Raw genomic sequence first — 23,894 nt, forward strand, 5'->3', positions numbered from 1 at the left:
TTACAATGAAATTTAGGATTATCAGAGTGGAGGGGGGAAAAGTCTGGCAAAAGCCTCTGAAGAATTCTTAGTCACTTTTAAAAAGTAGAAGAAAGGTTTCCTTGAAGTTTTTTTCATTATTCTAAAAAAGAATATTATAGTAGGACAAGGGTATGCTTCCAAGAAAGGAATTTAGTGTCATTAAACACCCATGTTTAATAAAAGGAGGTTTTCTGAACTTCTTTTCTTATCTAGAGCCATCAGAAAATGGAATTAGTCATTCTATTCATTACTTATATTTCAAATAAAGTTACTCTCCAAAATAAAGTATGTATATCAAAACATATGTAACATTAGTACCAAATCATAAATTAAACCCAAAAATATAAAAATCACTGAGATCAAAAATAAGTTAGACATGGGGCCAGAGCAGAGGCACATGCGGTAAGGCATTTGCCTTGCACACACTAACTAACCTAGAACAGACTGCAGTTCAATCCCTGGTGTCCCGTATGGTCCCCCAAGCCAGGAGCTATTTCTGAGCACATAGCCAGGAGCAACCCCTGAGCTCACTGGGTATGGCCCAAAACCAAAAAAAAAAAAAAAAAAAAAAAAAAAAGTAATAATAAGATAATATGTTAACAAAAACACACTACTGAATATACTTCCAACAAACCAGCTAAAAAAGACAGCTCATCCTGAATATCCAAACCTAAGTAAAAAAATTACCGATATAAGTAACCATATTTTCATTGGCTTCTTTTTTTTTGCAAGGCAGGCACCTTACCTCTAGCGCCACCGCCCGGCCCCTTCATTGGCTTTTTAAGCTTTTACACTTGTAACCTGTTTCATGAGATCAACATTTCATGAGAAATTTGTTCATAACCCCAAACATAAAATAGGCATGCAAATCAAACATTAACTGATGATGATCAGAAGTGATCAGAAATCTATTGAAAAAATATTTACAACCTCTTTTTCAGTTATATCAACCCATATGACATAATCTCTAAAATTTACCCAAAGTTTAAAAAGATATACCGTATTTGCCGGCGTATAAGACGACCCCCTAATTTTGCAGTTAAAACATAGGTTAAGGCCTCTATTCGCTGTATCAGACAGAACGTTCTTGTGCTGCACTGTATGTACCACAGTGAGCCAATCACAACAAGCAAAGGTCCAAAGGTTATACTGTCATAGACTTTCTCTGACTCTGGCCCATCTGAGCAGGCTTTTGACAGTGTAGATTCAGGTCCAGAACATTGTCTAATTTGCATGCATCAAAAGTCTGCTTGGATTGGCTGAGTGAGAGAGGCGGTCCAAGCAGCCTTGCAGTGATTGGTGCTGGATTGAGTTGGAAAATTTGTTTTGTGGCAATATCCAGACAATTTTCGTTTAGTGGCATATCGAAACATTTTTCGGGATATACTCGGTGTATAAGACGACCCTCGATTTTCGATTGACTATTTTTTGTTTCAAAAGTCGTCTTATACGCCGGAAAATACGGTATTATTGACCAATATCATGTCATGGTAAAATTTTGTTTAAGACTTAAAGCAGATAGTATAATCAGATTTAATTTTTATCATGTTTCTGCCACTTACTAGATAAACTCAATGACTATTTAAGACTCTTGAAGTAACCACAAAGTGTGAAAGTCGGAGCACATATACTAAGTTCATTTTCCTTTCCAGGAACATGCATTGAACTTCCCAAGCTAATTTAGCAAAAAATAAATAAATAAATAAAAGTCAAATGACCAAGTTATCTTAAGACATGGACACATCTCCCCAGTGAATCCCGACTTTGCACAAACTCCCTGTGCATGCAAACAATCGGGAATGGGTGAAAAAGCTTGCACCAAGCAGAAGTTTACACACAACACACAGTAAAAACAGAACTGCAAGAGACAATGAATTCTCAACCAAGTACTAGAAATTTTATATTTTTGTTCACATTTAATTTCACCGTGTACGTTATCATAGAAGAAATATAATATTGCACAGACATATGTTGTTAAATATTTTACTTGTATAAATGAAATGACTACTAATGGACATTGTAATTAAAAAAATAATATTCTTGCTGCTAAAATAAAACTTCTTCCTTAAGATATTAATCCTACTAATATATACTACTCATAAAATAATGACCCAAATTTGATTTTTCCTTTATGTGTACAATGTCTATAATGTTTAAGTAAAAGCTAATGTACATGTACATCAAGGTTAAAACCTACAATATCTTTTTAACAAAAATAATATTTATGAATATTCCACCTTAACTAATTGATAATATTATTTTATCTCATTATATATGACATTTAACATGTGTTTTTCAAGATAAGGCAGTAAAATGTCCTCTGTAAGACTTAAGGATATCTCAAGGGAACCAGGGATAAAATCTGAATAAATGATGGGTCATGGAAAGGGAAACTAGAAAGTTAACCTGAAGGAGAGGGGAAGTCACAGAAAAGGAAAAAGTAGAAAAGGGACCACAGTCAAAAAAGCTGAGAAACTTTCCCCTAGTTGACTAATAAAATAGAATTTTGCCTGAACCACTTAAAAGCAAACTTTACCTCTCATTTTCTTGGCCATGCTTTGTGAAATCTCTACAAAGAAAATTAAACTGTAAGCATAAACTACTTTGGCACCAAATACCATGGAAAATTATTTACTGGTGACATGTTCATCTTCTGAAAATGTTTTCTTTCCTAAACAAGGTAAGAAAACAATATCATAAAGGCAAACAATATAAAGGCGTCTAGTATAACATCTAAGTAGATGCAATGTAGACATAAATGTCGAGCTGAGTTAGATGGCAAATCTGTCTAAAAAACAGAGCTACCATTATGACAGAGGATTAAAGGAAATAGACCGTGAGTTTCTCAGAAGAGTGGGACTAGAAAGGTGAATGGAAAAAACAGAAATTAGGTAAAATGAATATATCCATATACCAAAGAGAATCAGTAATCATGGAGTGGTCTACAGGTAATAGTTGTTTTTGTATAAATAGTGATAGCTTAGATAGATCTCAAACCCAGAGTCTGATTATAAACCAAAACTAATGATGTGGATCAAATCTAGCAATCAGGAAAATATTAATCTATTGGTTATCCTATCTGAAAGCAAAAAAAAAAAAAATCACATAAGCATTGCTCCTGCATCATGTCCAACCTTCTAAATATCTTTTATATTGCTCTTTTACACAATCTATTCTAGGAACATAGCTCCCAGTTTAACACAATCTACTAGAACTAAATGACTGAAAATCTATGATTTAAGTTATCCTACTCTATTTGTCCTAAAAAAGAGATGCCATAATTTAGGGGGGAAAATAAGATTCAAAATAAAATCTTTAATAAAAATGTTTAAACTATAACATTTGTCAAGGATATCAAATGACTAAATATAGTAAATTATGTTATTGATATGAATTAATAACAAAATCATGAATAAATGAAACAAATTGAAAAAGATAATAAAAGGGTTAATGAAACCAAGAATTGGATCTTCCAAAGGACTAAAAAGACAAACATTTAGCCAGATTCATGAAGACTTTTAAAGAAGTGTCTCGAATACAGGCAGGGGTGGTTTGGGTGGTTTGGGGGGCCTTGGCGGTAGAAATGATGCACTGGTAAAGGGAAGTGAACAATTAATTATATGCCTGTAAATTTATAATATGGAAGAAATAGATTACTAAGAAAAATATAGCCTATCATGACAGGGAAAAATAACATTTGAATAAACTGATATGTTTATGTAAATTGAAAAAGTACTAAAGTTCTCCTTAAAGATGAATATCCGGGGCCGGCGTGGTGGCACTAGAGGTAAGGTGTCTGCCTTGCTAGCTCTAGCCTAGGACGGACCGCAGTTCAATCCCTCGGCGTCCCATATGGTCCCCCAAGCCAGGAGCGACTTTTGAGTGCATAGCCAGGAGTAATCCCTGAACGTCACCGGGTGTGGCCCAAAAACAAAAACAAAACAAAAAAAAAAAAAAAGATGAATATCCTGGATCACATGAACCTACTAAATTTTATCATGAGATTCTGGCTACAGATTTACTTAAACTGTAGTTATTTGCCAACCCTTCAGAGATGAACTTATATTTGTTCTAAATATTTTTCAAAAAATATTTTTGAAGCCAAATCAAAATGATGAGAAAAGGCCTAAAGATAGACCTCTCCAAAGAAGATAAGCAGTTAGATCACAAATAATCGGGGGAAAAAATCTAACATCAATTATTATTAGGAAAATATAATTTAATAATACAATGAGGTGTCACCACGTACCTGACAGAAAGACCTATTTCAAAAAGATTTTAAAAAAAGACATTTCTTGCGTGTCCACAACCTGTTGGAGGGACTGTGGATAAAAAGGAATCATAGAGCACAATTAGTAAAAATGTGAATTAGTGCAGCATCTTTAGAGGTCAATTAATTTTCAGCAAAATAAAAAGTCACAAATACACAAGAGTAGGGATGATAATCTCATAAAAATATTAGAAAATAATGGGTAATTACTTGCAAACAAAAGTGAAACAGGACTCCATCACACCATACATAAGAATCAATCAAAAATGAATTAACAATGTGAATATGAATCTTTAAACTACCTTAAACTATAAAACTATAGGAAATAAACAAAATGAAAGCTCTTAAGCATTCATTTTGGCAATGATTTATTTTTTCATTTGACACCAAAATGAAAGGGAACAATGGTAAAACCAAAAAAGTGGATTACAAACTAAAAAAATCTGTACAGCAAAGGAACAATAAGAAAAATTTAAAAGAATGTATGAATACACAAGAAGTCTCCAAATGCCATGTATTCTTATTGAAAGATAAAGGGGGGGGGATCAAAAGAATAAAAGTAGTGAAGCTGGAGTGATAGTTCTCTCTATTACAAAGTGGGGGAGGTAGGAAGAGGGGTAAAATACTTGGAATATTTCATTTAAAATGTGGGTTGTAGGTGGTCTTTCTTTAAGAAGCTCAATGTCTTTACTTGGAATTCAGTTTCTACTTCTTTTTCAGTGTTTTGAGGTCAATTTAAATGCTTCATAGGGTCTGGGGTGATATGGGGTTAAGGATAGGGGTTTGGTGACATGGGTGGCCGAAAGGAAAAAAAAAGATAATAGCCACATTTAGGTAAATTCCTTATGCATTTCTTTATGAAAATACATATGGGGAGCCAGAGGGATAGCACAGTGTAGGGCATTTGCCTTGCACACTGCCAACCTGGGACAGACTCAGGTTCTATCCCCAGCATCTAGTGTCTGCCAGGAGCGATTTCTGAGTGCAGAGCCAGGAGTAACCCCTGAGTGCCACCAGGTGTGGTCCAAAAACTAATAATAATAATACATATGGGTTAAAGGTTTAAATACTTTTGAAAAAGCATGATAGCCTATTCTTATCAATAAGTTATATTGTAGCACACATAACCTTTATTTATTTGGTTGGGCCCAAATCTGACAGTGTGAGGAAACTATCCCTAAGTTGGTCCAGGAAGATCTCTCCTGGTGGTGCTAAAAGTACAAGTGTGGGACTCACTTGGAATGCTTACTCTTCAGTGCTCTGAGCCATCTCAAAGTACTTTACATAATCTGATCTTAAAGAAATAACTAGTGTTTAAGAATACTAAGTCACAATTTAATGAATATGATTACACCATATCTAAAATAAGAAGCATTCTTCCGGGCCGGGCGGTGGCGCTGGAGGTAAGGTGCCTGCCTTGCCTGCGCTAGCCTAGGACAGACCTCGGTTCGATCCCCCGGCGTCCCATATGGTCCCCCAAGAAGCCAGGAGCAACTTCTGAGTGTATAGCCAGGAGTAACCCCTGAGCGTCACAGGGTGTGGCCCAAAAATTAAAAAAAAAAAAAAAAAAAAAAGAAGCATTCTTCTAAATGCCAATATTCCTATTAACTAAACATTGCATTCCTAAAAGTTGATCTATTTCAACTAATTACTGACTTTCTATCATTAGCCAAGCACAGGGTTATCTACTTTAAACCTATCACATCTTTAAATATATCACATCTCATATGGTCTCCCGAGGCAGCCAGGAGTGATTTCTGAACACAGAGCCAGGAGTAACCCCTGAGCACTGCCAGGTATGGCCCAAAAACAAAAACAAAAAAAAAAAAAAAGAAAAGAAAGAAAGAAAGAAAGAAATGCTTTGAAAACAAAGGTAATCCAGTATAATCTAAACAGTCAAAGTTTGCTTTATACTTTCAAGTGACTTATTTTTAACATTTAAATTTAAAACTAAATAGCTAAGCAGCTATGCAGAAAATTTACACAACAGGCCAACATCTGGGAACATGACTCTGAGACAATTTGTAAGAAACAGTTCACTAATAGTGGTATTTCACTATGCCTAGAAATTTCTATAAAGTTTGGTTTTAAACAGCTGAGCATCTGCTTTTTGTCCAAGGATCTACAATTTCTGTGCTACCAAAGGATGTGTATATGATCAACCTCAGTCAACACCTTGAATATTGAGTTTGCAATGGGTTTCCTTGGGGTAGAAAATATTAGGCACTTTGTCCTTCATTTTCACTACTAGCAGGAGGATGTGCCTGGTGTAATCCTTGGGGATCCCAGGGACATCATGAGCAAGATTGTACATGGAGTCCAAGAGACTCTGCTTCTGTCTCTCTTTCAAGTCTGATCTATGTGGACATTCTCATTACTTGACTACAATCAAATTTAACCACTAGAACAAATGTATCCCAAGTCCAACAAACTTTAGCAAATCTCCAAATGAAATCATATTAGGGACCTCCGTCCAAAATAGCAGGTTTTTCCAAAAAGGCTTTTTTTCCCTACCTGTTGATATGCTCCATAGATCACATCGAACAGAAATGCTTGTGGCATTTCACTTGCTCTGTGCTTGGCACGTTCCAGTGAGTGGTCCAAGCTACCATCTGCAGATGGACTGACGACAGTAGATACAAGAGGTCTAATTGCTCCTGATGCCTACAGATGAACAGAAAGGCAAATGCATTTAAGCTAGAGAATCTTCTAAAATATTTTAAGATGTGACTATAAAAATCATGTGTCATTATGAAAGTTGATTACTAACGTTGCTCTTCCCAAGAAAGTATTTGAACAATTTTTAGTTCATAATTTACTGTTCTCCATGAAACCCAAGCTCATGATATTTTAGTTCTAGTTTCTGTGAAAACAATTCTCTTTGAACACAGATTCATTTCAATGATTCTTCAGGCAAAATACCCAATAATTTTAGTTGTAAATGGGGACTGATTAAAACTATCTCATTACTATGGTCATTTAAATTCAAGGGACTACTGCTTATCAGTTATTCACCTTGTCTTTAATATAATCATTCCATAAGGTAATGTAGAATATCATTATCAAGCAGCCTTGGTGAAGTTGCATTAAAATATAGTTTCCATGGAATAAGTTAAGTAACCCTTATACTGACTCCGAAATATAGCTATCTTCTACATCATAGTTACATAGGGATTACTGCACAAAGTTAATGTATAAACAAAACAAAAATAGTCATAAGGAGACCAACATTGGACCAAGATAGTCAAACAGAAATTAATTTATGAAAAGTAAGAGACTTGCTGGAATCCAAAGCTCATGAAAGAAAGAGATAAACAGTTTCCATACAAATAACCATTATCAGTGATTCAAGTAGAAACTTTGAGCCTTGGCATCAGAATGAGGTTAAGGGGACAGTCAAGAATGAAAGTAAAGGACTGATGTCCAAGAGGGAAAAGAAAAAGGTAAAGGAACAAATCAGAAGGGTAAGGAAATAAGATAGGCAAAAAAAAGCACAGGTCACATATCAACAAACAGATATAAAGAAAAAATTCAAATTCTTTTTACTGGCAATTACTTACAGGTACTATTGAGATTCTTTGACAGACCATGAAATAAAAAGGAAAAATATATGCATATATATTAATTAAAGAGTAATTGAGACATTCAAGTTTCAGCAAGAGAACCTCTGCAGACTCTCTCCTCAGCAGACTCTCTCTTCAGCAAAACAGTGATTCAAAATAAGTTAAAAACCAAATATTTAAAGCATTTGAAAATTGTCCTCAGGGCATTTAGTAAATTAAGACCCACTACTCAAGAAATTCTTCTGCATGTTGGTAAGAAGAGGAAGCTTGTGGTTCTGGAGCCAAAATTTGCTTTTTTCCTTTATACCCACTATGATTAAAGTTTCATTCAAGATAGGAATGGAGAGGGAGTGAAACGGTGTAGAGCTATGGTTCAGTAAGTCACAGAGCATGTTTTTAGGAGGCCCATGGTTAAGTCCCCAACATTACATGGATCTCCAGCACCCTGCCAAAAGCAATCTCCAAGCACCATGTCATGCATGAGTAGTCCTTGAGGTAGTCAGTGTAGGCTCAAAGCCAAAACAAATAAAACTAAACAGAATATGAATAAACAAAACAAAAATGAATTAAAAAAATATATTGGCCTTCCTGGGGCCTAAGAAAAAGTAGAGCAAGACATGTACTTGTCTTGTATGCGGTTGACCTGGAGTTGATCACTGAAACCCCATAATATCCTCTCAGCTCAGTCATGAGTGATCCTTAGGCATAGCTTAGAGTGACTTCAAAGAATTAAATATACAAAATTTTGGGTTTCCCCTGCCCTAGTTTTCAGAAAAAAGGACAGAACATCAGCATTACACACCTCACCCCATATTATAGCGGCTAAGTCACAGGCAATTGTGTCAAAATGATTGGAGACTCTTTCACCTGGTCTTCATTGGAGACAATGTCCCAAGCATGACAGAGAGTAAATACTGGGGCCCCTATAACTCTTGTCCCAGATTACACAGAGGTGCAGAGCCAAAATTAAAAGAATAAAGGTATTTTATGTATTCATATTGCAATCAGTAGGGGTCTCCTTCCAAGATTAACAAAACACCATGTCAACTCAGGTCTCCCAAGTAGAGCTGTAAGTTCACAGAAGGTGAGGTAGGCTCTAGCATTGTGACACTATCTACAGAAATTCTTATTTTGTATAGCATGAAATTTAAGCCCATCTTCATTCACCAAAGAAATGGAGATTCTCATAGTACACAATTAAGAAGATACTGGTAACTACCTGAGAGCAGAGGTAAAACAGCAGGCAAACTTGTTTACCAAACAAGTAGGGAAGGAGATAAAGGAAGCTCCCTTGAGTTAGAGTGAACTTCAAAAATGACCCCAAGGATCCAGTTAGACTCCAAATTCTAACTGGATGAGACCAGGGGGTAATTAATAACACAGTCATGCTGAAAAGACATAAGCAGCTAGCAATTAGCAGGAGATTAACAGAGTTTGTCAGCCCCCATGTGATGTCACAGGTTTCAAAAAGATTTAGGGAGAGTGTCAAATAGCATTCTACCAAAACAACTATCATCCCATAGTGACTATAAGCATTCCCAACACTGCAACTTCAGACAACTGATGGGCTTCAGCACTGGAGATTTTGTGAAAACAGAGCAAGGAAATCCCAAACCAGCATACAAACAACAGGTCAAAACATACCCATTATAGCAACTACAAAAATCAAACAGACATTCAAACTATGTATGATATTTTTAAGCAAGCAACAGAAACTAACTGTAAAAGAAAACATAATCAAATCTAACATATTACAATTTCCAGTCAGTATTACAATACGCTCAAATAACTAAAGGAAATCACAGAAAGTAAAACAGGCACAGAGCGAGAGCACTATGACTACCACAATGCCTTGCACACATCTGACCTGGGTTCAATCTCCAGCATCCCATATAGTCCTCTGAGCCTGCAAGGAGTAATTTCTGAGTACAGAATAAGAAATAACCCCTGAGTGCCACCAGGTATTGGCAAAAAAAAAAAAAAAAAAGTAAAACAGGTGAGACAGAACAAATCAGAAAATAGCAGACTTCAAAGGAACTGAGCTCCACCCAATCTGTATGAAAGAAGGAATTTCAGCAAAAGTAGAGGCCACACCCAAGGACACCATTTCCTCTGCTTTAGATAAAGCTAGAAAGCTGCAATTCTCGCGGAACAGACAATTACACAGTCCAAAGCTATCTCTCACTTACATCACCTTCCCTGAGATCTCCCTGGCAGTGGAGAAGACAATGACAAACAGTAGTAACCCCTTATATAACCTCTCAGAAATGAAGTCCAGAGTGGAATTGCTAAAGATGTTCAATGAGCTCAAAGAAATAATGAAATGCCCTGCCAATAAAACAAAAGAAGATACAAGAGCAGAAATCAGAAAAATATAAACAAAATTGTCAAAACTGAAAAATTTGGTAGGTGAAATAAAAAATTCACTGGAAGACAGTTTCTGAGGACTGAACCAGGGAGCTCGAAGGTGAAGTGCAGAAAAATCTCCAGACAATTATGTCAGATGAAATAAAAAGCCTCAAAATAAACAGAAGAAAATATAATTTGGGGAGGAATAATATCATTAAAATGTAGTATTCCCCAAAGCACTGTGTACAGACTCAATGCAGCATCCTATAAAGATACCCATAACATTTTCCAAAGTAATATATCAAATATTTATGAACTTTATATAGAACAATAAACTTCAATGAATATCTGGAGAAAATTTTGGGAAATAGAATATGAGGGGCATCACCTTACCTTACCCAACTTCAAACTGTACTATAAAATGATAGTAATTAAAAGGACCTGGTATTAGAAAAAAAGAATGTAAGTTCACTGGAATAGAATTGAATATCTGGAGGCATATCTACAGGTATATGATAAGTTAATTTTTGATAACAAAGCAAAATATATGAAGTGGTGCAAAGAAATCCTCTTTAATAAGAGGTGCTGGAAAAAAACTGGTCAGCTACATGCTAACCTTTTTATGACACCATGTGAAAAATCTCAAATCAAAATATATTAAAGACATGGATATCAGACATGAAACTATAAGGAACATAGAGGACAAATTAGGCAAAACTCTCCCAGATACTGAAGCTAAATACACTTTCAAAGATGAATCACTGGGGCTCAAGAGATAGCACAGCAGTAGGGCGTTTGCCTTGTATGCAGCTGATCCAGGACGGACAGTACTTCAAATCCCAGCATCCCATATGGTTCCCTGAGCCTGCCCGGAGTAATATTTGAGCACAGAGCAAAGAGTAACCCCTGAGTGTCCCCAGATGTGACAAAAACAACAACAACAACAAATAATGAATTACTGACCAAGCAAGTGGAAACAAAATTAAATAAGACTACATTAAATTAATATGTTTCTGGGGCCGGGCGGTGGCGCTGGAGGTAAGGTGCCTGCCTTGCCTGCGCTAACCTAGGACGGACCTCGGTTCGATCCCCCGGCATCCCATATGGTCCCCCAAGCCAGGAGCGACTTCTGAGCGCATAGCCAGGAGTAACCCCTGAGCGTCACCGGGTGTGGCCCAAAAACCAAAAAAAAAAAAAATAAATAAATAAATAAATAAATTAATATGTTTCTGTACCTCAAAAGAAATAAAGAGCAGGATACAAAGCTCATGCACTGAATGGGAAAAATTATTTACATGATATTCATTGGGCAAGGGATCAATATCTAAGATACATAAGGCGGGGGTAGGGATTATGAAGAAATGAACATCCAACCCAATCAAAAAATGGGGAGAAGAGATCATTAGAAACTTCCAAAATGAAGAAATACAATTGACCAAAAGGCACATGAAAACATGTTCCACATCATTATTCATCAAGAAGATGCAAATCAAAACAACAATGAGATAACATCTCACACCATAGAGACTGGCACATATCACAAAGAATGAGAACAATCAATGCTGGCACAGATGCAGGGAGAAAATGCTGACTGGTCCATCCTTTCTGAGAAACAATATGGACTTGCTCAAAATAACCTAGAAATTGGGCTTCCATTTGTCCCAGTAATACCTCTTCTGCGAACATGGGTCAATAAACACTATGTAGAAAAAGCATCTGCATTCCTATGTTCATAGCAGCACTATTCAAAATATCAGAATCTGGAAATAATCCAAGTGCCCAAGAACAGATTAATGGATCAAGAAACTATGATACACTACTCAATGAACTACTATGTTGTTTTTAGGAAAAATAAAGTCCCAACATTGATGAGGGCGTAGAAATTGGAAATTCTTCCCTCCCCCTAATTTTTTAAAGTGCTCCAACCTATCCTATGAGTCAGGCTCCAACTAAAACCACAAGTAGATTCCAATGTCTGTCTACAAGTGGGTGTGAGTATGTAAATGATGGACTATTCTGTTTGTCTAGTCTGTATTGTACATAATCCCTCCCTATATGTTTATATTCTGTTATATATTATCCCTCTCCCTTTGAACACCCCTGTTAACCACCTTATAAAACCCCCTAACCTTTCACCCCTCAACCCTGATCCATTATCTCTCCCTATATAACCCTCTTTACCCTAAGTTCTTTTTTTATTAGTATCTTTATTTAAACATCTTGATAACAAATATGATTGTGATTAGGTTTCAGTCAGGTAAAGAACACCCCCCTTCACCAGTGCAACATTCCCACCACCAATGTCCCAAATCTCCCTCCATCCCAACCCACCCCACCTGTACTCCAGACAGGCTTTCCAGTTCCCTCATTCATTCACATGGTTATAGTATTTCACAGTGTAGTTATTTCTATAACTGAGCTTCTTGAAGTGAGCTGGAAGTTCCAGCCCTCCTCTCATTGTCTCTGAGGACTGTTGCAAAAGTGACTGCTATTTTTCTTAAAACCCATAGATGAGTGAGACCATTCTGCATCTATCTCTCTCCCTCTGACTTATTTCACTCAGCATGATAGAGTCCATGTACATCCATGTATAGAAAAATTTCATGACTTTATCTCTCCTGACTGCTGCATAATATTCCATTGTGTATATGTACCACAGTTTCCTTAGCCATTCGTCTGTGTAAGGGCATCTTGGTTGTTTCCAGCGCCTGGCTGTTATGAATAGTGCTGCAGTAAATATAGGTGTGAGAAAGGGATTTTTGTATTGTATTCTTGTGTTCCTAGGGTATATCCTAGGATTGGAATAGCTGGGTCAAATGGAAGCTCAATTTCCAATTTTTGGAGGAATCTCTATATCACTTTCGATAGAGGTTGGACTACACGGCATTCCCAACAACAGTGGATAAGAGTTCCTTTCTCTCCACATCCCCGCCAGCACTGCTTGTTCTCATTCTTTGTGATGTGTGCCAATCTCTGTGGTGTGAGGTGGTATCTCATCGTTGTTTTGATTTGCATCTCTCTGATGATTAGTGACGAGGAGCATTTTTTCATGTGCCTTTTGGCCATTTGTATTTCTTTTTTATCAAAGTGTCTGTTCATTTCTTCTCCCCATTTTTTGATGGGATTAGATGTTTTTTTCTTGTAAAGTTCTGTCAGTGCCCTGTATATTTTTGATATTAACCCCTTATCTGATGGGTATTGGGTAAATAGTTTCTCCCACTCAGTGGGTGGCTCTTGTATCCTGAGCGCTATTTCCTTGAGGTGCAGAAGCTTCTCAGCTTCAAGTATTCCCATATGTTTATCTCTGCTTCCACTTCATTGGAAAGTGCAGTTTCCTCCCTGAAAATGCCTTTAGTCTCAATGTCATGGAGTGTTTTACCAATGTGTTGTTCTATATACCTTATGGTATCAGGTCTGATCTAGGTCTTTAATCCATTTGGATTTTCCTTCGTACATGATGTTAACTGGGGTCTATGTTCGCTTTTTTGCAAGTGGCTAACCAGTTTTGCCAGCACCATTTTTTGAAGAGATTTGCCCTGCTCCACTTAGGATTTCTTGCTCCTTTGTCAAAAATTAGGTGATTGTATGTTTGGGGAACATTTTCTGAGAACTCAAGCCTATTCCACTGATCTGAGGGTCTGTATTCCAATTCTATGCTGTTTTGATAAATATTGCTTTGTAGAACAGTTTAAAATTGGGGAAAGTAATGCCTCTCATATTCCTTTTCCCTAGGAGTGCTTTAGCTATTCGAGGGTGTTTATTGTTCCAAATGAACTTCATAAGTGTTTGATCCACTTCTTTGAAGAATGTCATGGGTGTCTTTAGAGGGATGGCATTAAATCTGTATAATGCTTTGGGGAGTATTGCCATTTTAATTATGTTAATCCTGCCAATCCATGAGCAGGGTATGTGTTTCCATTTCCGTGTGTCTTCTCATTTCTTGGAGCAGGATTTTGTAGTTTTCTTTGTATAGGTCCTTCACGTCTTTGGTTAAGTTGACTCCAAGATATTTGAGTTTGTGTGGCACTAATGTGAATGGGATTGCCTTCTTAACATCCATCTCTTCCTTATCATTATTGGTGTATAAAAAGGCCATTGATTTCTGTGTGTTAATTTTGTAGCCTGCTACCTTGCTATATGAATCTATTGTTTCTAGAAGCTTTTTCGTAGAGTCTTTAAGGTTTTCTAAGTAGAGTATCATGTCACCTGCAAACAGTGAGAGCTTGACTTCTTCCTTTCCTATCTGGATTCCCTTGATATCTTTTTCTTGCCTGATCACTAGAGCAAGTACTTCCATTACTTTTTCTCCAATTGTACATTCTTTGCCAATGTACATGGGTCATTCTCCAGGATAGACCACATGCTGACACATAAAACATATCTTCATAAAATCAAGAGGATAGAAATCTTGCAGGCTACCTTTACTGACCACAAGGCTCTGAATTAGTTGTAAACTACAAAGTGACACAGAAGAAAATCTTTAACAATTAGAAATTGAAAAGTCTGCTACTGAACAACCAGTGGGTCCAAGGTGAAATCAAAAAGGAAATCAAAACTTTCCTGGAAACAAATGATAATGAAGACACAAACTGCCATAATCTATGGGACACAGCAAAAGCGGTCCTGAGAAGAAAATTTATAGCTTTGCAAGCACACATCAGGAAAGAAGGGGCTAACATGAATAACTTAATGATGCAGCGCATAAAATTAGAAAATGACCAACAAAAGGAACAGAAAATAGGGAAACAGAAGGAAATAACAAAGCTGAAAGCAGAACTCAATGAAGTGGAAAACCAACAAACAATCCGAAAGATCAATGAAAGCAGAAGTTGGTTCTTGAAAAAATAAACAAGATTGATAGACCATTGGCAAATCTCACAAAGAAAGAGAGAGAGAGAAACCTGGTAACCCATATTAGAAATGAAAAGGGGGAGATCACAACAGATATTGCAGAGATCCAAAGGGTAATCAGAGATTACTTTGCAAAACTTTATGCTACTAAACATGAGAACCTAGAAGAAATGGATAAATTCTTGGACACATAACTTTTCAGTTTAGTAAGGAGGATATAGCATATCTAAACACCCCCATCACTATGGAGGAAATTGAAACTGTAATCAAACATCTGCCTAAAAAGAAAAGCCCAGGCCCAGATGGATTTACTTATGAAGTCTTTCAAACCTTTCAAGAGGAGATACTACCAATCCTAGCCAGACTCTTCCATAAAATTGAAAAAAACGGGAACACTCCCAAACAGCTTTTATAAAACCAACATCACCTTGATACCAAAACCAGACAGAGATGCTGCCAAAAAAGAAAATTACAGACCAATATCCCTGATAAATGCAGATGCAAAGATCTTGAACAAAATCCTGGCAAAAAAAGGTACCCTCAGTTCTTAATTCCTCAGAAACAGCTACCTTCCCCCTGCCCAGGCCAGCTGCCATCTGACTCCCAAAGCAAAAGAACATCCTTTCAGCCCCCCCATCTCTCAACCTGGAAAGAAGCTGCAGTTATAGCTTCTGCTGATGCATTCTATGCAACCCTTTTTCTCTCACCTCCCCTCACTCTGGACTTGCTTGTAACCAGATTTATCTCCAGAGGGACCAACAGCTCAAGGACACTAACAGATCCCTGACTGCTACAAACCATTTCTTAGACTCCACAAGATCACAGTACATTGAAAATATGCCCTGGATTTGATCCCCCCTCAGACTATCTCAAAAGACTTAAAGGGGATAGCTATATTTTCTTTGTGTGTTTCTGTCGATGAATTTCCTTAATAGTTATAACTCATAGTGTTTATTTCTATATGTAGAGGTAGCCTCCCTTATCCTCCTTTTTTAAATGTGTTTTGATCTGCCGAGTGAAAAATTTAGTAGAAAAGTGTTGCTTGGGATACAAGCTAAAGTCAAAACCATGTCATAGAGACAGTATAGCTTGTTGTTTTAACCCCAAATGCACCAGTAATGTAAAATGGCATTGTTCCTTTTTACATAGGCACACTAAAATGGGGAAATCTTATGTACAGAAAGAAGTTTTAAACTAATAGGGTTAAGAAACCATAAATTTTATAGAATGCAGAGGTAACTTCTACCCTGAACATTAGTCATGGGGACTTGACTTAGACCTCAGTTGATCAGATATCTACTGTCCAACCCAAACCCCTGATCTCATGGTTAGAAATAACAGTTTTCTGCACCAGCACCAGGAATCAAACTCCCCTCTAGGGAAGTCCTAATACCACTCTGGCACCAACTTGCTCCAGAGTAGATTCACATGATACCTTAAAAATGAGAACACAAGAACAACTCTATCTAAGGTCAGGTTGCCCTATCTAACAGTGAGATGAAATCAGAAGATACTCCATCCTAGGAGTATCCCAAGACGCTGTATCTCTTAGGTCAAGGAAAATTTTCTTTCTAATTTCCCCAATTTTTACCCTACATATGGAAAAAAAAAAAAAAAAAACACTTACCACATCTGCACCCCTCCTTTTACTTTTTTTTTCTTTTTTGTTGTTTCTTTTAATTTTATTTGTCTTCTAGCTAGGAGGCCCCACTTTTTCATAGACCTTGAATCATTTTGTTCTGCCTCATATTTCTCTAACTTTCTACAAATTAGTAGGAAAAAAGTGGACAGGACCCAAGGGCCAAGCAGTCTCAATAGCATTGAGTTAAAAATAAATCTGATCTAAATACCCAAACCAAAGTCAGCAGGATAATCAAGAGAACCAAACTATAGCAAGCTAAACACAAAATAGACCTATTATACTAGTAGTCCAGTAGACTAAATGTAGAGGTATGAGATGCATGTTGGGAAATATGGTGGAGGGAATTCAACATTGGTGGTGGGAATTGCCCTAATTCACTGTCACTATATGCCTGAAATACAACTGTGAAACACTTGTAATTCATATTTGTTCCACTAAAATAAAAAAAAACTAGAAGCAAATACTTAAAGCATAAAGCATGTTACCATGCTATATCAATATATAATATAAATATTTTATTATATCTAAATGTATTTAATGTATTTTATTATTTATTTAAATAATATTTATCTTATTTGTTTACTATTTAATAAATATTATTTATAAAACATAAATATAAAAATAACTCCTGTGAATCAGTGTTTAAGAATGAATAAAGGAGCAAAAGATTCATATGGATAATTCAACAGCAATAAAAATACCCAAAAATATCTGGAATAATAGTCAACAGACAATAGAATGCTAATTTAGAACACAATGAGAAAACATCTCTCGTATACTGGATTTGTTTCAAAACAATTAAGTCAAATAATAAAGTGAAGGTAAGCATGCAGATCTACTCAGACTTTTATCAGATACTATGAGTGAAATTATAATTTTTAATACTAATTTTTATTTTGACCAAAGTGGATTATAAATCTTTCAAAATAATACTTTAGGCACGCAGTGACATGGAATCGGGGGCATTCCTACCACCAATGAAACTATAATTTGATACAAGTTTAGGAAATAGCTCAGCGTCATCTGTTAAACCTGATAAACTAAATATATCTTGACTCTAAAGAGCATCAATGTTTATGCACCAAAAACATGATTTACTATGTCTGTGCTAGCAATGTTTCTTTACATCAGCCAAAACTAAAGAAAATAAATGCCTATCTACTCTAAATAGCTGAATTATAATATGTAATACTATGTAATATGTAATAAAGGCAGTGATCATAAATAATAAATATAAGTTATAATAATAATAAGTTGTAGATTCATTGACTATGCAACATAAGTTAGCAAATTATTCAAAAATATTCATATATACATGTTTCAATGTAAATATTAGCGGTAAAATTCATACAAATATAACAAATATTATTTAAGAAAACATGTTATAAAATTGCAATAAAAATAAAATGTTAAAGGTCAGCATAATATTTTATCTGAAGAGGAAAAATTTCTGAGTTTGAAATAGATTCAGAATATTCTATATCACAAAGTGATACATTCAGAAGATTCCTAAGTTCTCAGCATCTTTTTAGTATGTTGTAAAATAAAAATTTTGAATGTATTATTATGGAATCACTTTATCAAAAAAAAGCACACTTCCTAAAATAGAAAACATCCACATTATAACAGGATTTGTATTTTCCAAAAATTAACAAGATGCCAGAAGATTAGTTAAAAGGTAGTAGTACAATATGAAAATAATTGAAAGCACAAGAGCACTGTACTTTCTAGAGTTTTATTAAATAATACAGCCATAAAAAGAGTCACAAGTAAAAATAACTTTCTTGCTAGCCCACTATTCATATATCTAGAATATATAGATATAGGAGAACTATGTTAATGCTAAATAAGCATGCACCCCATAGTTGTTTCTATAAGACATTTGTTCAAAAACAAACATGTAATGAAATCTAAATTATATGGTATCTAAAATACAAAGATATCTAATGTGACACAAGTGTAAACAAAGTTAGCTAGTTGTCTACTAAATACAGCTATCCGAAAAGATTAGTAGATGAAGTATAATTCTTAACTTATCAAATACACTGTCTCCTTGGGATTTAGTCTAATAAGACCTGAAGGAAAGCTTAACAGCTCATCACCACAGTCATTACTTGCTTCTCAAACTAATCTATCAAAGTATTTCCACATGTCAATGCATGGAAAAAATGTAAATACAAATCATGCAAAACTTAATAATGAGCTCCACCTCTCCTGTTTACATTTAAAAGCAAAATTGAACAATACTTATCTTCCATCCACACAACAGGTGCTGACATGCATTCTCCCTCAGGCATCGGCATTCAAACTAATTATGACAATGTTCAACAGAAATCCTCTGATGATATAATTACAATTTCAGTTAACTGAGTTATCTTCATTGAAAGACTCCTTAATAAATGTTTACAGAATCATATCTTTAAAGCTAATAATTAGCAATTATAGGATTTCATATATTTCACTTTTTTTACAATAGGATACTACCAATCTTTTGATAGAAATTAGTTGAAGAATTGATTACAATTTATTTAATTAGATACTGAATACAGGTGTGAAAGAAGAAAGCCTTTGTACAACCATTCCAAAAACATCCAGAAGACAGGAAAAGGAAGAACTCTAGTGTTTTACTTCCTAAGAAATTAGGCAGTTACATTTATTTTCAATTTAATATGCTCAGGAAAAAACTATAGTTGTGGGGCCGGCGAGGTGGCTCTAGAGGTAAGGTGTCTGCCTTGCAAGCGTTAGCCAAGGAACGAACCATGGTTCGATCCCCAGCGTCCCATATCCAAGCCAGGGGTGATTTTTGAGCACGTAGCCAGGAGTAACCCCTGTGCATCAAACGGGTGTGGCCGAAAAAAAAACAAAAAAAAGAAAAAAAGAAAAAATATAATTGTATCTATAATAAATCATATTTCATTTAATCCCTAGATCTATTCACCTCTCCTTGATCTCCTTACTTTTCAATGTATTACAGGTATATAACACATGCATGGCTGGGTAGTTTGAATTAATTAAACAGTAGTATTCCAGCTTTAGGAACGTTATATTTCACACCATTCCAAAGAACTCAGAGAAAACTAGTTCGGCAATTTTCCTGGGCACCAAAAATGCATTGTTTAAAAAGCTTGCTCTTTCTCATTGGTATAACTCACTGTATTCTCAAAAATAAATCTGTTTCATTGTCCCTATAAATTAATACTAATTATTTTTAATAGAAATAAGAAAAAGGATGAGTTATACAGGATAAAAGAATAGCAGTCAAGCTTATTACTTTGCTCTCACCTACAACTAAACTCTGGCCCTTGGAGATTTTTTTATCATTACGAAAATTTAAAAGTAGAAATTAATTAATAAAGACATGGTTAATAAAAAAACATGGATAATTCTACTAAATGTCAAATTTCTAAATACAAAGTAAAGCATCTTTCTAGGGTTATTTCCATGTGATTTAAAAAGATGCCAAGAATATTTTGCATAAAGTTATCAAACTGGAGAGTAAAAAAGTATATTTTCCAGTGCATACACATAATATTTAATAAAGTGTCTAAAGTAAAATTACTTACACAAAGAAAATTATAGGGGAGGGAGCAAAAGCACAATAGATACTTGCCTTGCACAATCAGCTTGGATGTAATCCCTGGCATCACAGATGGTCCCCCAAACATTGTCAGGAGTGAATACTAAGTATAGAGACAGGAATAACCCCTGAATGTTGCCAGATATGAGTCCCCCCACAAAAAAGATACAAAAACCTGCTTCAAGAAATAAGAGGCTATGAGGAAATAGAAACACATCCCCTGTTCATGGATTGGGAGGATTAGCATCATCAAAGTAGCACTACTTCCCAAAGCATTCTACAAATTCAATATAGTCCCTGTAAGGATATCCATGACATTTTTCAAAGAAATGAGTCAAACACCCCTGAAATGCATATGAAACAATAAAATCACCCTGACAGCCAATATAATTCTTGGGAATAAACTATATAAGGGATCATTTTCCCCAACTTCAAACTGTACTACAAAGTAATAGTAATTTAAATATCATAAAACAGGGATAAAGAGAGCCCCTCAAATCAGTGGAATAGAGCTGAAAATTCAGATAGACCATCACTAAAGAAACTATTCTATAAAGGAGAAAAATAATTAAGTGGACCAAAAAATGTCTATTCAACAAGTAAAGCTATAAAAACTAACCAGCTACATACAAAAATAAACTCAGATTTCTCTCTAATGCCATAAAAAAAGTCCACTCAAAATATATTAAAGACACTTACAACAGATCTGAATCTATAAGGAATATAAAAGAAAATGTAGGAAGAACTCTCCATGACATTAAAGCAAAGGATTCTTCAAGAATAAAACAGCGGGGCCGGAGAGATAGCACAGTGATGTTTGCCTTGCAAGCAGCCGATCCAGAACCTAAGGTGGTTGGTTCAAATCCCGGCATCCTATATGGTCCCCTGTGCCTGCCAGGAGCTATTTCTGAGCAGATAGCCAGGAGTAATCCCTGAGCACTGCCGGGTGTGGCCCAAAAACCAAACAAAACAAAACAAAACAAAACAAAAAAAGAATAAAACACCAATGACCCAATGACCAAGCAAGTGGAAGCAAAGAATGGGACTATGTTAAATTAAGAAACTTCTGCACCTCAAAGGAAGCAAAGATTAGAATCCAAGCTAGCCCACAAACTGGAAAAATTATTTGCACTCTACTCTTCTATTAAGGGGCTAATATGAAAGATATGTAGACACTGAAAAATCTTTAAAGGAAAATAATCCTGCAAAAAATGAGAAGAAATGAGCAAATGTCCTCAAAGAAGAAATAAAAATAGCCAAAATGCATATGAAAAAATCTTCTGTATCATTCATCAACAAAGAAATGCAAACAAAGACTAGCATATTTCAAAAAAAACACACACACACACACGAGTGGTTGCATGGATGCAGTGAAAAAAGATACTAATTCACTGCTGATAGGAATGTTGACTGGTTCAGTCTTTCTGGAAAAGAACATGCACATTCTTTGAAAAATTAAAAATTGTATTTCCATTTGATCCAGCAATTCCATTTTGTAAAATATACACCAAAGACCTAAAAAAAAAAAAAAGACATTCACACCCCTATATTTCTTGCAGACTGTTCACTATAGCCAAAATGTGGAGGCAACCCATGTGTCCAAGAATAGAGAAATAGATAAAAGAAAGGACAATGCATATATATATAAAATACAATATATTATTACTCACCCATAAGAAAAGATGCAATCAGGAAAATGTCTGCTATGTGGATGGATCTGGGGGGTATCAGGCCGAGCAAAATTAGTCAGAAGGATAGAGACTGAAAAAGAATTCTCTCTTCTGTGTGGGATATAAGGAAACAAAATAGTAGAGTAACAGATATCAAGATATCAGATATCAAGATAAAGAAAACAAAAAAGAGAATAGATCTTTAGCAGGAAAAATATTACTTGGGGATAGGGGATACTAAGGAATAAGACAGGGAGGGGACAATGACTACGGTGGAAGAAAGTATACAGCAGGAGTAGAAGGTGTTGAAAGTTGGTAGTGTTAATGAAAAACCCTATCAACAACAGTACTAAAAACCATATACAGAATTGTGTTAAGGCATACAGGTGGCTTGGAGGCAAATAGGGTGAGGGAAAGAGGTCACTGGTAGAGGGAAGTGGACACTGGTGAAGAGATTGGTATTGAAACACTGTAAAACTGAAACTCAATCAAGAAATTTTCCAATACATGGATGTACATGGAATCAATCATGCTGAGTAAAATAAGTCAGAGGGAAAGAGATAGACGCAGAATAGTCTCACTCATCTATGGGTTTTAAGAAAAATAAAAAGACATTTTCACAACAATCCTCAGAGACAAAGAGAGGAGGGCTGGAACTTCCAGCTCACTTCGTGAAGCTCACCACAAAGAGTGGTGAGTGCAGTGAGAAAAATAACTCCACTATAAACTATCATAACCATGGTAATGATTGAGGGAAGCAGAAAGCTTGTCTAGAGTACAGGTGGGGTGGGGTGGGATGAAGGGAGATTTGGGACATTGGTGGTGGGAATATTGCACTGGTGAAGGGGGTGTTCTTTACATGACTGAAACCTAATCTCAATCATGTTTGTAATCAAGATGTTTAAAGATATTATAAAAAAAAGAAAAAATAGAAAGAAAAAATAAAAAATGGAAGAGAGAGGAAAGAAGAAAAATTCAGTAGCAAGGATATTTGTGAAAATTATTATATCACCAATAAACTCATTAAAGTAATAAAAATATTAAAAAAAAGAATATTTTTGTGGGGTAGGAGCAGTAGCAGAGTGGTAGTGCAGTGGTAGGGCACTTGCCTTGCACGCAGCTGATCTAAAACGGACCTGGGTTTTATCCCAGCTACCCATATGGTCCCCCAAGCCAGGAGCAATTATTGAGCGCATAGCCAGGAGTAACCCCTGAGCATCACTGGGTGTGGCCCAAAAACAAAACAAAACAAAACAAAAAGAATATTACATAACTAAATGAAAAAAATTAAAGAGAGGAAAAAGATAATAACCATACTATTATGCAAAAAAATAGGTTCTTACAGTAAAAATTATCTTGACCAAAATACCAATCATGCCAAGTGATTCCTATGTCACATCAATCTTTAAATATAGAAAAAATAAAAAGAACCTAAGGTCTGGTATCTATTCTCAGATAAAAATAAAAGTACCATAAATATCAAACAACAGAAGCAATTCAATATAAAGACATGTGTTTTGTTTCGTAGTATTTCCAAGCAGTGAAAACTCATCTCTTAGATAAGAAGCAAGTCAGTTTCTATGATTCTCACAGAACCTTGGAGAGTAGTGGAGAGGAAGAAGGCAGATATATTCCGGGATTTCAAGAGAGTACAGATGAGATCTACTCTCAGAGAAAAGGAAGGTCAAATGCCAAAAGCCACGAAGAGCATGTATTGGTTATTACCTCAGAGCTCACACATCATCCAATCAATCAGGGCTAGACATTCCACTTCTCTGCACTTTTTAACAAGCTCTCCTCTCCTCTCTATTTCAACTAGATTAGGCAAGTCCTCAGGATCATTCAGCTGGATCATTACAGTAGCTCACAAACTGGATTTACTTCCCACAAACTATTCTTGTAATCCACTTACCAAACCAGGAAAATAGGCATCTCCCAACAGTTCAAGACA

The 23,894-nt window shown here is 35.7% G+C and overlaps 1 protein-coding gene across 1 annotated transcript in view; it reads right to left on the reverse strand.

The window, feature by feature from the left end:
- CRPPA (CDP-L-ribitol pyrophosphorylase A) overlaps window positions 1-23,894 on the reverse strand; it is a 295,374-nt gene that overhangs the window by 241,085 nt on the left and 30,395 nt on the right. Inside the window, exon 3 of the mRNA XM_049785700.1 lies at window positions 6,806-6,955. Coding sequence (XP_049641657.1) covers window positions 6,806-6,955 — 150 coding nt within the window. The remainder of the gene's footprint in view (window positions 1-6,805; window positions 6,956-23,894) is intronic.

Source organism: Suncus etruscus, chromosome 13, assembly GCF_024139225.1.
Source record: "Suncus etruscus isolate mSunEtr1 chromosome 13, mSunEtr1.pri.cur, whole genome shotgun sequence".
In the NCBI taxonomy this organism is placed as follows: Eukaryota; Metazoa; Chordata; class Mammalia; order Eulipotyphla; family Soricidae; genus Suncus; species Suncus etruscus.